The 14,887-nt window shown below is 46.9% G+C and overlaps 1 protein-coding gene across 2 annotated transcripts in view; it reads left to right on the plus strand.

Moving 5' to 3' along the window:
* Positions 1 to 13,389, plus strand: part of LRCH2 (leucine rich repeats and calponin homology domain containing 2) — a 2,196,342-nt gene extending 2,182,953 nt beyond the window's left edge. For both annotated transcript variants that reach the window (XM_069612877.1, XM_069612878.1), the window contains one exon: positions 12,572 to 13,389. In XM_069612877.1, coding sequence (XP_069468978.1) covers positions 12,572 to 12,691 — 120 coding nt within the window. In that variant the 3' untranslated portion in view covers positions 12,692 to 13,389. The remainder of the gene's footprint in view (positions 1 to 12,571) is intronic.
* The last annotated feature ends 1,498 nt before the right edge of the window (positions 13,390 to 14,887 follow it).

The raw sequence follows: 14,887 nt of genomic DNA on the forward strand, positions 1-14,887 counted from the left end.
CCAAATGGAGATGAGATGTCCTGTTGGTCAGTTTCCCCACATTTCATTGGATATTGTCAGTGCCACTCAGAAGATGAGGCCGGCCTCTCCTTTGGACTCGATTCCCCTTTCTACTATGAAATTGATCATAGCAGCCATTGCTCCTGCCATGACTGATGCAGTCAATCAGTCTTTTTCCTCTGCTTCTATTTCTTCTTCCCTTAAACACGCTTTGGTTGGTGATGTCACTCTTAAAAAACAAATATATATATTTTAAAAAGAAACTACGTTAGATCCAACTCACTCTCTGCTAATCAATGGCCCATCTCTCTATTACCCTTTCTTTTTTTTTTCTTATTTGTTTATTGGTTTAATAACATGAGGTAACAAAAAACAGATATCATTAGAGATTGGTCAAGCATATCAAGGAAATAACCACAAACCCGCCCCCCACCGAGACCACGGTTAGTTCAGTGTTCCTCTCTAGTCCGTGCCCGTGTCCGGGCAACTCTCTACACCCAACGGTGTAGTTCCTCGCTGGAATCTAGTCTTTGCACATGGATAGCCGTTTCCCAAGCCGCGCTTTCAGCTGTAAGGGAGAGCTGTAATCCACTTCGTAAGGTCTTTCCACCATAGGGGCATATGTGGACCTCTCGCGCTTTTCCACCCCATGGCTATACGTCTTTTGGCCGTTATGTATATAAGATCTGTGAGCTTGGTTAGGGGTTTGTTCTTCCTGTTTCGCCTATATCGGCCCAGGATAGAGGCCGTAGGCTTGTCCACCTCAACTTCGATGTCTGCGCCGGCCACTCTGTCCTTCACTTGTGACCAAACTCCCTAATCACTGGGCAGCCCCAGAACATGTGAGTCATTCCTGCCCTGGGTTCACTGCATTTGGGGCATAATTGGGTTCCAACACCTGTGAATCTTGATATGGCTTCAGGTGTGTGGTACGCTCTATTGGTGATGTACAGCTGGATAAGCTGTAAGCGGGCGTTCCTGGAAACTTTCTTATGGTAGTGGGTTATATCACCCCAATCTTTGTCTTCAAAAACAAGGCCCAGTTCAGTTTCCCACTTACTCCTGCATTTAAGGTCTCTCCTGGTCGTACCCCACAACAAGGCCTTGTAGATTTGTGAGGTTTCATGGCCCCCCTCAGCGGAGTTCAGTATCGTTTCAATGCATTCATTTTCCTCAGTCAGGTCGGCAGCGACCGGACATCTCTTGTTCAAGGCCTGTACGACCACCCTGTGCAACAGGAACTGTCCTGCCGGAAGGCCCTCACAGAGTTCCAAGAAAGTTAGGATTTCCTGTTCTTGAATCAAGTCCCCAAGCGTGGCCACCCCGAGTGGCTCCCATTGTGTGCGTGTTTCAAGTTGCCCCCAAGAGTGATTAACCATAAGTGCAGCAATGGGGATCTGTGGGGAGAATGGGTCATCCGACCCAACCAGCTTGCAGGCCCTTTTCCAAAGCCGGATCCCGAGCTTAGCGAGGTAAGGGCAGTGTCTCGTAGCACCATCCCCGGCCCACAGTATGTCTCTTAGTAACAACCGGGGGAGGGCCGGTTGGAGGAGGCAAGTGTCCGTCGTGCTCTCATCGGCCATCCATTGCGTGACATGTCCCAGCTGGCTGGCAAGGAAATACATGCCTACCTCCCTGCCAGAGGAAGCCCCTACAGAGTTTGTTGAGATCTTTGAAGAATAAGGGGGGATGTTAAAGGGGACGTTAGTGAAATTATGTAGTAGGCGGGGAAGGGCAACCATTTTAAGGAGACCAGCCCTCCCGGCCATTGAAAGCGGGAGCCGACCCCAGAATTCCATGGATTTCGTGAGAGAGTCTTTGGCCCTTACGGTATTAAGGATATGTTCTGTGCCGGGGTTACGGTGTTTGGTTATCCCCAAGTATTTGAAAGATGTTGCCTGCCATTCGAGATCTAGAGGGGGGAGGGATCTGTATTCATCACTGTAAAGTGCTGCAAGGGGGTAGAGGCAAGATTTGCTCCTATTAATCTGGATCCCGGTGAGCTTGTGGAAGAAGTGCAGGGTTTCCAAGATGTAGTGTAGGAGGTGCATGGGTCTTGAAGGTACAAAAGGGTGTCGTCAGCGTACATAGAGATGAGGTGGGTCACCCCGTCTATCTTAATGCCTCCCTCCCCGTATTCCTGTCTCAGGTAGGCCGCCACTGGTTCCGCGGCAAGAATGTATAAAATGGGGGGCAGAGGGCAACCCTGGCGGGTGCCCCTGTGTAAGGACCATTTAGCGGAATAGGTTTTGTTGGTGCGTACTCTCGTGGTGGAGTTAGCATAAACTAGCTGGGTCCACTTTAGGAATACAGGGCCTATTCCCATTTTGGCCATGGTGGCATATAACCAGTCCCACCTCACGGAATCAAAAGCTTTGGTGGCATCTAATGACGCCACTGCAAGTTTCTGCGGCCTTCCCTCAGTACTGTAAATGATATGATGTAACCTGCGCAGGTTCTAAGTGATGGAACGCCCCGGGACGTATCCAGTTTTTAACTCTGCGCAGTCCATTCGCAAGCAGGGCAGTAAGGATCTTGCAGTCTACGTTTAGCATAGAGAGGGGCCTGTACGAACCACAAACTGCCCCGTCCCTCCCTGGTTTAAATAAGGGTATAATCACGGCCTCACTCATGGAGTCCGGGAGGGTACCACGCTCGAAGGCCTCATTAAAGACCTGGGCCAATATTGGTGCTAGTGTTTCCTCATAGGTCTTGTAAAATTCCCCCGGGAGACCATCCAAACCTGGGGCTTTCCCAGCTGGTAGCGACCTAATTACCACCCTGACCTCGTCGGGGGTGACGGGCTCGTCAAGGGTCTCAGCCATTTGCGAGTCTAATTTAGGTAGGTCAATGACGTCAAGGGCGTCTTCGATCCTGGTGTTAGAGGGGGGCGGGGCTTCGGAGTACAGGCTACGGTAGAAGTCGTTAAAAAACCAAATTGATTTCTTGTTGGGAATGCACGGCGGGGCCGTCGGGTGTGAGTATGTGGCAGATGGGTTCTCTCCGTGTGCTTGGCGTAGCTCAGTTTACCGAGGGATTCCCAATGAGTTAGGCAGGTTCGTCTAAGTTCAGCCATTTTTTGTAATTCGTCAGGGAATGGGTCAGCTCTGCCTTCGAGCATACTCGGGTCCCTCTCTGCGCGCTCTAGCAAGGATGTAATGGATCTCTGAGCTCCCCCAACTGCTGCGATCATCTCGCCCCTCATGACCACCTTGTATGCTTCCCAAGTTGTGCTCAAGTATTTAACGCCATGCAAGTTATTTTGCCAATATTCCTCAGTACTATCTTTTATGCGTTCCTGGAATGCAGTGTCAAGTAGGGCCTCAGCCTCCATGTGGGTACAGGGGGTTTAGGCGGGAACACCTCCCAGGTTACCAATAGGGGAGAGTGATCAGATAGCAGGTAGCGCGCATCAACAAATATGGACTGTTGTGTTAGGCTGAGAAAAATGTAGTCCAGCCTGGTGTGTACGGCGTGAGGTGGGGAGTAGAAGGAATACTCGCGTTGCTCCGGGTGCTAGACCCTCCATAGGTCACTGAGTTGCAACTGTGGGATTAGTTTGGAAAGTATTTTGGCTGGAGGGGAGGGGCGATCGTGTTTATTATCTGATCTGTCCAGTCGAGGGTCAAGGGTACAGTTGTGGTCACCCCCCCATATCATAATTCTGTCCATATACGGGCTGAGTCGCGTATAAAGGCAATGGAAGAAGGCAGTCGCTTCATGGTTGGGTGCGTAAGTGCTGACCAGGCATACCTCTTTGCCCTCGATGGAGCCGCACACCACCACCATCCTACCCTCGTTGTCTGTTTTAGTGCTAGTAAGTCTGAAAGGAACAGTGGGGGCAATCCAAATCAGAACCCCTCTGGCGTAGGAGGAGTAAGCCGAACCTATTAGGGTACCATGCCAAGTTTTGGCCAGGGCTTCCAGTTTCTTGGCAGTTAAGTAAGTCTCTTGCAGCATGGCAATTCCGACCTTGCATCTTTTCAGGTAGGTTTGGACACGCCATTGTTTAACGAAGCTGTTCAGGCCTCTGACGTTCCAAGTAACAACCCTTATTGTGTCAGCCATAGGCGTTGTGTGGTTTATTGTATGTAACAGGTGGAGCTCGAGGTCTTGATGGTGCTGCATTGCGTGTGAATGGTTCCCGTGGTCTCAATATTTCCCAGTGTATGTCCCCAACTTGTGCAGAAACTCCCCTATTCCCACCCCCCCTTAACTGTGAAATCCCCAAACATAGAACTGGCCCAGCGAGGTTACCCCCATTATGACTGTCCCGTTTCTGCTCCGTCGGACCGTGCATGGGTCTCCAGGTGCCCTACGGGCGGGTATATATACCCAAAAGGAAGAAACTTTCAGGGGGTGGAGTGAACTTGGACTCCGGGTCTCCGCAAGGAGGATCCATTCAGCTGTGTAGAGGTTAAAAAAAAAAGTATAGTTCCCACCAAGATGACAGGAGGATTGTTATCTCGGTCTCCGCTTCTTTTCCTCAATATCAGGGATCTGTAAACTGTCCATCCAGTCCCTGGCCTGAGCCGGAGTGTCGAACAGGTGCGCCTTATTGTTATGCAGCACTTTAAGCCTAGAAGGATACAGGAGCATATAACGCAGCCCGGCGGCTTTCAATCTGGCCTTTGTGTGTATGAACTGCGCTCTGTTCATTTGGACCTGAAAAGTCTAATCAGGGTAAATGGCAATTTTAGCAGAGTTCTGTTGGATTTGGCCACCTGCTCGGGAAAAGGCCAGAATAACTTCTCTATCCCTGTAGTTGAGAACTTTCGCTATCACTGGCCTGGGTGGGGCCCCCGGTGGTGGTTTCTTAGCCAGGGATCTGTGGGCCCTCTCGATGGTGAAGCCCTGGGAGAGTTTTCAACTCCCACCTCGTGTAGCAAGAGGTTCTCTATGTAGTTAGTGGGGTCGGAGCCTTCGGAACCCTCTGGCAGCCCGAGGAGACGTATATTGTTCCGGCGAGCCCTCCCTTCCGCCTCCTCGGCTCTGTCCTCCAAGTTTTTTACCCTTTGCTGAAGCTCATCGACGTCTCGAAGGAGGTGAGTTTTGGATTCTGTGTGTTCCCGGACTTGTATTTCAAGCGCCTCGGTTCTGCCGGCCAGGGAACGGACGTCCTGACGCAGGAGGCCCAGGTCTGTGGCAACGGCGTCGATTTTGTTTTCCATCATTGCCTGGAAAAGCTTGATGGCTTCGAAAATCTGGGTGTTACTAGGCTCTGTAGCCGCAACTGCCGTGGGGTTAGGTTGAGAGTCCGAGGCCGCCTTTTTTGTGCCCTCGGAATTTGGGGATTCGCTGGCTGCAAAGGTGTCCATCGTGGTCTGGCGCTGCTTGGGTCTGCCGTTTCTCCCGGACATATCGTTAACGCAGGGCCCCACCACACCGAGAGTGCCGGGAGCGCAGGCGGGAGGCCGCCGGCAGCAGCCGCGGAGGGGTGACTCGTTACTGCCGCAGGACCCACGAGGCAATGATATGAAGCTGCGGGGCAGCAGGCCAATTTCGGGAAGCAAAGGGTATCTCAGTTCCAGCGGGCGCGCTGTGCGCCGGACGGCCCTCCCAGTTGTCGGCTGTGGAGTGGTGGGGGAGCACGGGGACTCCCCAAAGAGTGGGCCTCGTGGTCCGACGGAGCGTCAGGCTGCAGGCAGGGGCCAGGTGTTTTCGGCTACACCTCCCCCCAATGAAGGTTCGTGCAGGCGGGGGGAAAAAAAAGCAGCCGGGGTCTCAGCGCCCCAGGGAGGCAAGCCCAAGTTCTTGCATTGCCGCCAGCGGCGAAGTCAGGCGCAGGGGGGCAGAGTAATGCACGGCCACGGGCCCCACGCACCCAGCCACCAATGTGGATGTCCGGGCTGGTCCTCCCCCGTGCCCGCCTACCTCCGCGGCACCCGCCGGCCACCGCTCACACCTGGGCCCTTCGCGACTATCCAGGAAACACCTCAGCCCAGTCGCACGCCGCCGGCAGGGCACTGTCCGGCAGGGGCGTCAGGGTCGGTCCTCTCAATCGATGAGCGCAGCTGTTCAGCCCCCTCCTCCAGGCCCGGCACAGGTCGGCAGCCCAGGATCCTCTTCCCCCACCGGCAGGCAGCTTCCTCGGTGGTGATAGTGCACTCCGGTCTTTCGAGGGATCAGGGCGCGGGAGCCGCCATTTTGGATCCGCTCACCGACACTTTTCGCACGCCTGGTAGAGGCGTTAGCCGTCACTTCTCCGCCTGGGAGACGGTTCGAATGTTGCTGAAGAGGTTCTGCGGCAAATGGTGCAACTTGTAGGGTTCCGGAGCACTTCAAAGTCACTTAAAACAGCTTATCCTGGCACATCAGCACAGAGCTCTCAGGAGACACGTCCGCTCTACATGGCGGTTGGCCACGCCCCCCTATTACCCTTCCTTATGAAGCTTCTGGAATCACTGGTCTCTCCCTTACTCTTTTTTTTTTCCTGGAAATGCCGTCTTTGTTTGACCTGTTTCAATCTGGCTCAGACCAGGATGAGCTACAGAGTCAGTGCTTGTTTCAGTCGTGGACGATCTAGAATGATTGTCAAGGTGGGGTGGGGCGCTGATTCTTTTAGATCTATCAGCGGCCTTCGACACTGTTGACCACTCCACCATGCTTCTTCGACTGGCTAGTGCTGGTATTTCTGGCTTGGTCCTGTCCTGGTTTGGATCCTTGCTTGGTAACCGCTCACAGCCAGTGTCTCACCAGTCCTTTTCAATCTGATCTTATTTCTATCACTTGTGGGGTTCCCCAGGATTCTGCTCTTTCTCCTATTATGTTCAATGTCTACATTCAGCCTTTGACCAGACTCATCCAGTCCCATGGGTTCCGTTGCTACTCACATGCCGACGAAACCCAAATTGTTGTGCGCCTCGATCTGGCAGCGGTTGACGCAGCTGCTTGTCTGAGTGGATGCCTGGAGACCGTGGGTAGCTGGATGAATCTAAATTGGCTGAAGCTGAATGCTGACAAAACAGAAGTTCTAGTGGTTGGTCCCTCTTCATCTACTTCCTTCTGGACACAGGCCTTTTGGCCTACTTCTCTCGGTCCTCTTCTGACCCCAGTTATGGTGGTGAAATACCTGGGCTGCAAAATCTCTGCTTCTCTTTCTGCAGAAGTCAAGGTCAGCATGGGTTGCAGAAATGGCCACTTCAAACTTAAAATCCTTCAGAAGGTTCTTCCTTTCCTTTGTCTGTGACATGAATATGTACTGTTTGACACATTATTGATGGTATGTGTCTTTTATAACTGCATTGCGTTTTATATTTACAAATGTATTAATAAAATCGACTATTTTTTCAACAATTGTGGTGACTGTTAGTAGGTTGAATTTAGTAGGTTGAGTCACTAGCAAAAGTTGCTTTCAGCTAGAGCCTGCGCTCTTCTGAGCTTCTGAAGGTGTGGTTCTCTGCCTTGAAACAAGTGTGCTGTTCACGAGCCTTTGTGTATTGTGCTTAAGGCTAATTGCCTATTTTTCGAGGGTTGGAGCTCAGTGAACAGGATAATTCCTCTCAAACCTCTCCAGTGTGTTAATGGTTCTTCCTTTGTTACCTGTTCACCTTCATGCTCCTGTGGTATCAACTTCCGTTCTAGGAATTATCGACTACTACTATTCCCTGTACTTAGCCCAGCCTCTATCTCCTAAATAGGCTACAGGTGTTTCAGAATTCTGCAGCCAAAGCTGTTACTGGCACCTCTTTTCGTGCTGTCATCTCGCCAGTCCTCCTTCACCTGCACTGGTTCCTGTTGCTCTTCATATTGAATTCAAGTACCTTCAGGACAAATTCTGTCCATATATTCCCACCCAGGTTTTAAGATCAGAGCATGCTTACTTCATCCAGGTACCTAGTAACAAACGCTTGCGGGTGGGAGGGCATGCTTTCTCTGTGGCAGCGGCAGTTCTGTGGAACAAACTGCCTTGCGCCCTACACACAATTAACAATCACCTGTTGTTTTGACGACAACGTAAGACCCTTCTTATCTGATCCCCCGTCTTCGTTTCCAGCTGCTTCTCCTCTGTCTCTTGAGCGCCATGATGCCTTTATTGGTGTAGGTCTGCGCTATACAAGTTTTATTAACATAACATAACTTGAGCAAGCGCCCTGCTGCCATTGGCCATTTATCGTGCATTTACCACATTTGCTCCAAGTTCAGGTTTGATTGAGTTTAAACTAGACATTGCATACTCATCCGTGCCCCAGATAAGGTTTTGAAATGGGAGTATTTTACACACTGTTTTAATAATTACAGCGTACAGTACATTGTAAGAGCAAAAATCATTTGCCTCCGCAAGAGTGCAAAACGTATGGGACAGGCAACCAAAACATAGTTAAACTTGAAAATGAATAGGAGTTTGTAGCAAAGATGTCTTGCTTAAAACAAGTTATTACATCTGTGAAAAAGATATTTCCACAAATGAATGTGTAAGAGCACACACATAGATGGATCTTGATGATCGAGGCACAAACCACAAACTGTGAAAAATACTTTAGTGCAGTGAAAGCATGCATTCACTGAGAGAGCACAATTTGTTTGTTAAAAGGATACTTCTCAATTATAACTGTAAAGTGTTCCGTCTTATTACTGCTGTGATCCTGAAATTCTAGGCAACACAAATGTGCATGCATTATATTCCCTTCCATCAGCATTTACAGACACAAAACAGTTTCCGACATAAGCTCTTTCATGATATGCAATTTCATCCATTCAGATAAGAAATCAAAAGATTTGCTCCGGTTTCTGTCACGTCACTTGCCCTTTGCAATTAACTCTGCTCTAAACTAGTCCGTAAATGGTATACACAGAAAGGTAAAGGAGTAGTATTTGCAAGATTTTAATGTGTAAAAACGGTCTTGTATGACAATTATCTGGAGGGCTGGTTAGTGCTAATATCTGAAAAACACACTGTTTCAATAGACTAGGCTGGGATTTTACTTTGCATTTTGGGACTTGCAATCCTGGATTATACCATTATAAACCCAGCACTACAAAACAACAGGACTGGATTACCCTCTCCCAAATGCAGAGGGGTTTCACTTTAATCTATCTATTCAGTTGTCGGATTACTTTACCTCTCCTTCTAAAGCAGAGATAAGGTTGCTTAGGATGGTTTTATAGAAGGCATTTAAGACATAATGTCAAGGACATATGAATACATATCCGAAATAATAGGCCACTCGAATATCACTCTTCTGGTCTATTATGTAATTCATATTAATAACCTCATTCGATAATGTGTATCCATGTAAAAATATACATTCTAATGGATTCCTTCCTCCCAGTAATTCCTCATCTGTGATATTCTATCCTCAGCCGAGCTGATCATCGATAACTTTTCTGCTACAGGAGGGCACAGCATGACTGCATCGGTTCCGCCCGACACCTCTACACAGCCTGACATCTGGCCCAGTATATATCAATGTGCCGCGGCCTATAACCTTAGTTACTTTTTTCCATGCACTCTGTTCACTTGGGTAACATGCTTGCCATTCATTTTAAAGACATGCCCAACCCTGCAAAGGCTTTAGGCTTCAAGCCCTATTTGAATTGTGGGCAGCAATTGCATTTATCCAAACACCATAAGATCTACTGTGTTGCAGAGTATCACGACACCCAGGACTGCGGGTCATGCCAATTAATACACTTGAAGACCCTTCCGGAATGCAGCAAAGCGTATTACCTTTTTAGCCAAGGAAAAAGTGAATCCAAATGCTCTCCGTGGCAGGATGCTGAGCGTTGGTCCGAGGACAGATCCCTGTCCCACAAATAGAAGTAGCACGGTAAGAGGTCCCGCTTGCTGAGCAGTTCCTTGCGGCACCACTCTTTGTCCTCTTTGAAGAAGAGGAGTAACCAATCCAAAGACTTTCCTGAGAAAGAGCAACAGGTACTATTTCTGATCCAGTCCTCCACCATGGAGTAATGTGAAGGCTTTAGACTGAAGGGGTCTGCCACACCTGCAAAGGCCAGAAGAGACCTGTGGTAAATCAGAATCGGGAGACGGACAATGAGGCATGATTTTCAGAGGTTTATGCTCCCAAACAAAACAGTCTTTCCCTAACACTCCGGTTCCAAGCTCTACTCTATAGAAACAAAGGTTAAAAGGAGGTTTGTCAGGGTATCAGGATGGTTTAACACGAATAATGTCCTCTGTCCAAAAAACTATTCTGATATATTTTCTCTCCCTATGGCTCCAAAAGAAAACATAAAGCAACCAGACATACTTTGGTCCTTCACAATGAAAGGGATGGCTGCTGGCCTTAAGACCAACCCAACACTGTCTTTTTACTATAGGCCTCTGCCTATGTTCACAGTCCCAACTATGATGTGTACTGTTGAAGTGCCTTACCTGGGCTCCAGCCAAGTCTGTCTGGTTTCCCCTTTGAAGGAAATTTCTCAGTCTTTCTTCAGGCAAGACTTTCCTCTGTTTTGCTTCCCCAAGCTGGGATCCATTCTATCTTTCTCCACACATTTTGGCTTCTCAATATACTCCCACACTTTGGGGCTTGTTTCAATCCTTCTCTTCAATGCTTTTGTTCACTTGCTCTATTCCTACTCTTGGATTTCATTGTGTTTTCTACACTGCAGGGCTTTCCTCTTTCTCTTTCGGCACACTGGAGCTTCCCAGTGTTTTCCACACTCTAAGGCTTGTCTCGATTTCTCTCCCCACTCTAATGTTTCTCGGATCTCGCCCAGTGCCGGTACTTGTCTTTCTTTTTCCCCACCATGGGCCCTCTCTCGGTTTGTTCCCTCTCCGAGGCTTGTTGTTCCCCCTCCCCCCGGCTATAGGTCTTCTTGGTTTGTTTCCCACTCCGGAACTTGTCTCTCCCCACTCCTGAGTTACTCTGATACTTCCCCGCTTCAGGGTTTGTCTCGCTCCATCTCCCCACTATGGGGCCTCTCTGTGCGTTCCCGACTTTGGGGCTTGGCTTTTTCTGTCTCCTCACCGTGGGGTTTCTCTGTGCCTTCCCCACTCCAGAGCTTCAATTCTTTTTCTCTGCTGTGCCCCCGCTTTGGTGGCGCCACTACGAGCCTGCTGGTGTGCAGTCTGTTTGGCGTTCCTCTCTCCGCAGAGCCGCTGACAGGAGCCATCCCCTTGGCTCCGCTCTTGCCGGCTGCTTCCTTCCCTCATTTTCTGGTCTCTCTGATGGAGGACCGGTGGGCAGTTTCTCCTTGGGGCCTGTCCTCTGCGCTCCGAGGTTCTTATAGCTCGCTCCTGGTGCCGAACGGTTCTGGTTCCCTGTACTCGAGGCCTGGCTGGACTCACCTGGTCCACATCTTGTTGCAGAACGCCTTGTCTTGTGTTCCTTCTTTCCTGTGGACCACACACTCTGCTTTCTCTGTAACATTCAGGCTTTGCAGATCCTCAGTTTTGATTCTCTCCTCAGATGAGGTGCCTTCTAGAGACTGTTCTTTCTGTCTCCCTGCTGTTTTCTCCTGGGGCTGATTGAAGTTCTAGTCAGAAGCCAAGCTAGCCATTACAGGGGTCATAGGGTTAGCATACATTTTAGCGCCTATGTGTCCCATAAAGGTGTTAGTGTCTGTTGGGAGGGATGGTGACTTCATTCCTTCTCTGGGCTTTTTTGTCCCCTAAGCCAGAGAGATACCACTTACTCTCTCCACTAGGGGGTGTTAAGCTTAGAAGGCAAACTTCCTGGATTCATCACTGGACTCTGCCTCCAGGTATGTCTTAAACTGGGAACGACCATGCCCCACGGGCTTGGCACCGACTCCTCTGCGCAAAGACCCATTCCGGTGCCGACAGTCTGTCTTTGGGCATTGGGACCTTGACACCAGAACCGATCTCTGCTTTGAGGCAACCCTTGAATATTGTCTTCTTCCTATTAAGCCCTTTATGTCGAAGATGGGTTGGATTGTAAATGAGGAAGAAGATCCCATACCCTTTTGTATGGAGCACCTTTGCCATTTAAAGGAGATGGACACACCAATGTAATTCTTTTGCGAAGGGGATTATTTAGTGGAATTGTCCACAGATAGAGGCTTGGGCACTTCCACAGAGCTGGACATACTTCCAGCTCCAACTCCTGGAAGTCCCAAAGTATCGTTCTAATGCTTAATGGCCAAGGTGGTGGACACCTTCATGTGTCAGCCCCATCCAGACCTAAAATCTGTACAAATGTACTGATATCCTTATTAGTACACCTTGGTTCTGCGGTCCTAAGGTGCTAGAGAAAAATGGTGGAACTAAAGTCAAGGGTCGAATTCCTCTATGTATACTGGCCCCGATGCATGTCCGGCACAGGACGCATAGGGGTGTCTGATGGATCTGACGCAGAGCCACGCTGCACCCCCTTGGTGGTGTAAATGTTCCCAAAGAGCTACTGTGCTGAGAGATTGATTTCAAAGATGGGGAATCCGTGGGAAGAACATCTACCAGAAATAACATTGCAGAGAGGTAAGTATTTTGTTCATCTACAATATGTTAAATATCTGAACCAAGTTGATGAAAAAAACCCTTCAAAAAGTTGGAGTATCTGCCATATGATCTGTGTAACCCATTGTTTGACATTATCTTATCTGAAATGAAAATTGTTTTGAATTGCACTTCATTTTTATTTTTCAGGATAGACTTTGCTTGCCTCATCATATTTTGGAAGAACGAGGACTAGTAAAAGTTGGTTTGACAGTTCAGTCTCTTCTAGAACTACCTACTTCTAAAGCATCTCATCTGTCCTCTGTATAGCATAGCATACATGTCAACGGAAAAAAAGGCTCTTTTGGATCAGCCTGTTTCTAAAACATCTACATTCTACAGAGGGAATTTCCAACTTTTCAAAATGTATTTTGTTCAGATAACTTCAGACAAGACTCTTGGTTTTTCTTTCAACATTTGTAAAGCTACTAAGAAGCAGAGACCATCCAATCTGCTCTGTTTTTATAGAAGCACTGAATTGAAAATTGCATAAATAGAGCACCAGTGGCATGTTTTTTGAAGTAACTGCACACTGGCTTTGAAGTTTTCATATTTCAACATCTTCTGTGTGAACCTTTTTTATGCTTATGGTATTTGAGAGGTAATTTGCTGACATGGACTCGTGTATAGTATTATTTTCAGGTCACCTTCATGAGTGGTTACATTTAACATCTAATGAAACATGTTTTAAGCTACACAATACAGTATTGCATTATTGTTGCACTTCTGTTTAAATTATCATATATTATTTTAAAACTGGTCTTTAAATGACCCCTAAAGGAAGATCTTTCTTACCTTACATTGTTTTAAGGTTTTGTATATTGTTTTTTTTATTTATTATAGATTGCTGCCAAATATTTTTATTGTGGATAGGTTGTGAAGTGCCTGTGCAATGAATCATTCTTGGTCGAGTTTTTCTTCAGTTTCTTTGTATTTCAAGATTTACATTACAATGGGTATTTTATTAATATTTTCACAGGGTTTTTATGAGGTCAGCATTGTGTAAGACCTAAAATATGCCTCGCGTTTTTATTGTCGTTTATTTTTATGTTGACTTGTTGCACAAGTAATTATTTGTTATATGAATAGCTGCAAGTATTTAGGTTTAGATCAAAATGAACTGATTTCTGCTGATTAGAGCAAAAATCACTAACTTTTCTTTTTGTGTATGAACATTTTAGTTTGTTATTAAATATATATTTTTTCACAAAAGGGCAAAATATAGTATAAAATACCATAAGAAACATTTATGAGATCACGGGATGGGATTCTGACAGATATTTTGATAAACTGCCAAAATCTCAGGTAAATATTTTGTCTTTTAAAGATTTTGTATTAATTCATGTTTCCCTTACATTTTCTGCCTCATCTAAGCTACGAAATTAGATGTTTTTTATATGATTTCTTATGTGAACTATTGACTGGTTTATTGTGATTGCTAACATTGGAGAATGTTGTGACTGTGGAAAGGTAACTTCAACATCAGGAAACATGTTCTTAAGAAGTTTCCTAAGCACTTTGTGATTTTACCAGATTTCAGCTAGGTAAACTATTTTCTCATGTAAGTTTGGATGTTAACGGTCCTTGGAAGAATTATGTGTGTTAAATATTTACACCACTAACCGAGCAGATAACAAAATGTACCTCAAAATATGAATGCTGAATTTTCTTCTCATTTCCAACTAGTCTGATTTCCATTGATACAACATTGTTGACTACAGGCAATGAAAGAGCAGCCTAATTTGCTTTTCAACCAATGGGTAAACAGAGGGGAAAAAGTGTTGGATAAGCCTCACAGCACCACCCCTCCTCACCCCCCTTGTTCTCCTATATCGTCTTTTGGGCAATATGGTTTTTGCCAGGGGATTGGAAAGGTTGCCCACAAGACCATAGGCAGAGAATAAAAGGGCTCTCATGCTGGCCTTCTCACCTTTTTGTTCTCCTTCCATGCTCTCTTTAAAAGGTTAGTTCCTCTTAACAAAGTGGAGCAAGCAGAAATGTATGTGTTTCACGTGAAGGTATCCGCTGCTTTTCTAGTTCCTGGAGCTCGACAAACCAAGGAGGCAGTATCCTGCAAAATCCAACTTTCCTTGAGTTTCAAAGACCTTAATGAGACCGTACCATGTTGATAGTCAATTTAGATGAAAGTACGCACTTATTTTTCATTGATTTGACAACACAACCTTAGCTAGAAGAGTGATATTATAAAAGTATTAACAATTTGGCTGTCCACCATCTCTCTTTGTCACCAACCAACAGCCTACGTGGAACAAATACTTTGAAGATATTAAGCATTTTAAGCCAGGACACTTGATTAAATTAATAATATCAACATACCAAATTGTGATGCTTAAGTTTAGTCAGGCAGTGATTATCTGCACTTTAAGATCAAGTAAATGTTTTTTGCTTTTGTTTAATTCTCTGCTTATTCTGGAGCAGTATTAACTTTTTAAGATTCTTTATAGC

The sequence above is a fragment of the Ambystoma mexicanum genome, chromosome 5p (genome assembly GCF_040938575.1).
Source record: "Ambystoma mexicanum isolate Mex_15411 chromosome 5p, UKY_AmexF1_1, whole genome shotgun sequence".
NCBI lineage: Eukaryota > Metazoa > Chordata > Amphibia > Caudata > Ambystomatidae > Ambystoma > Ambystoma mexicanum.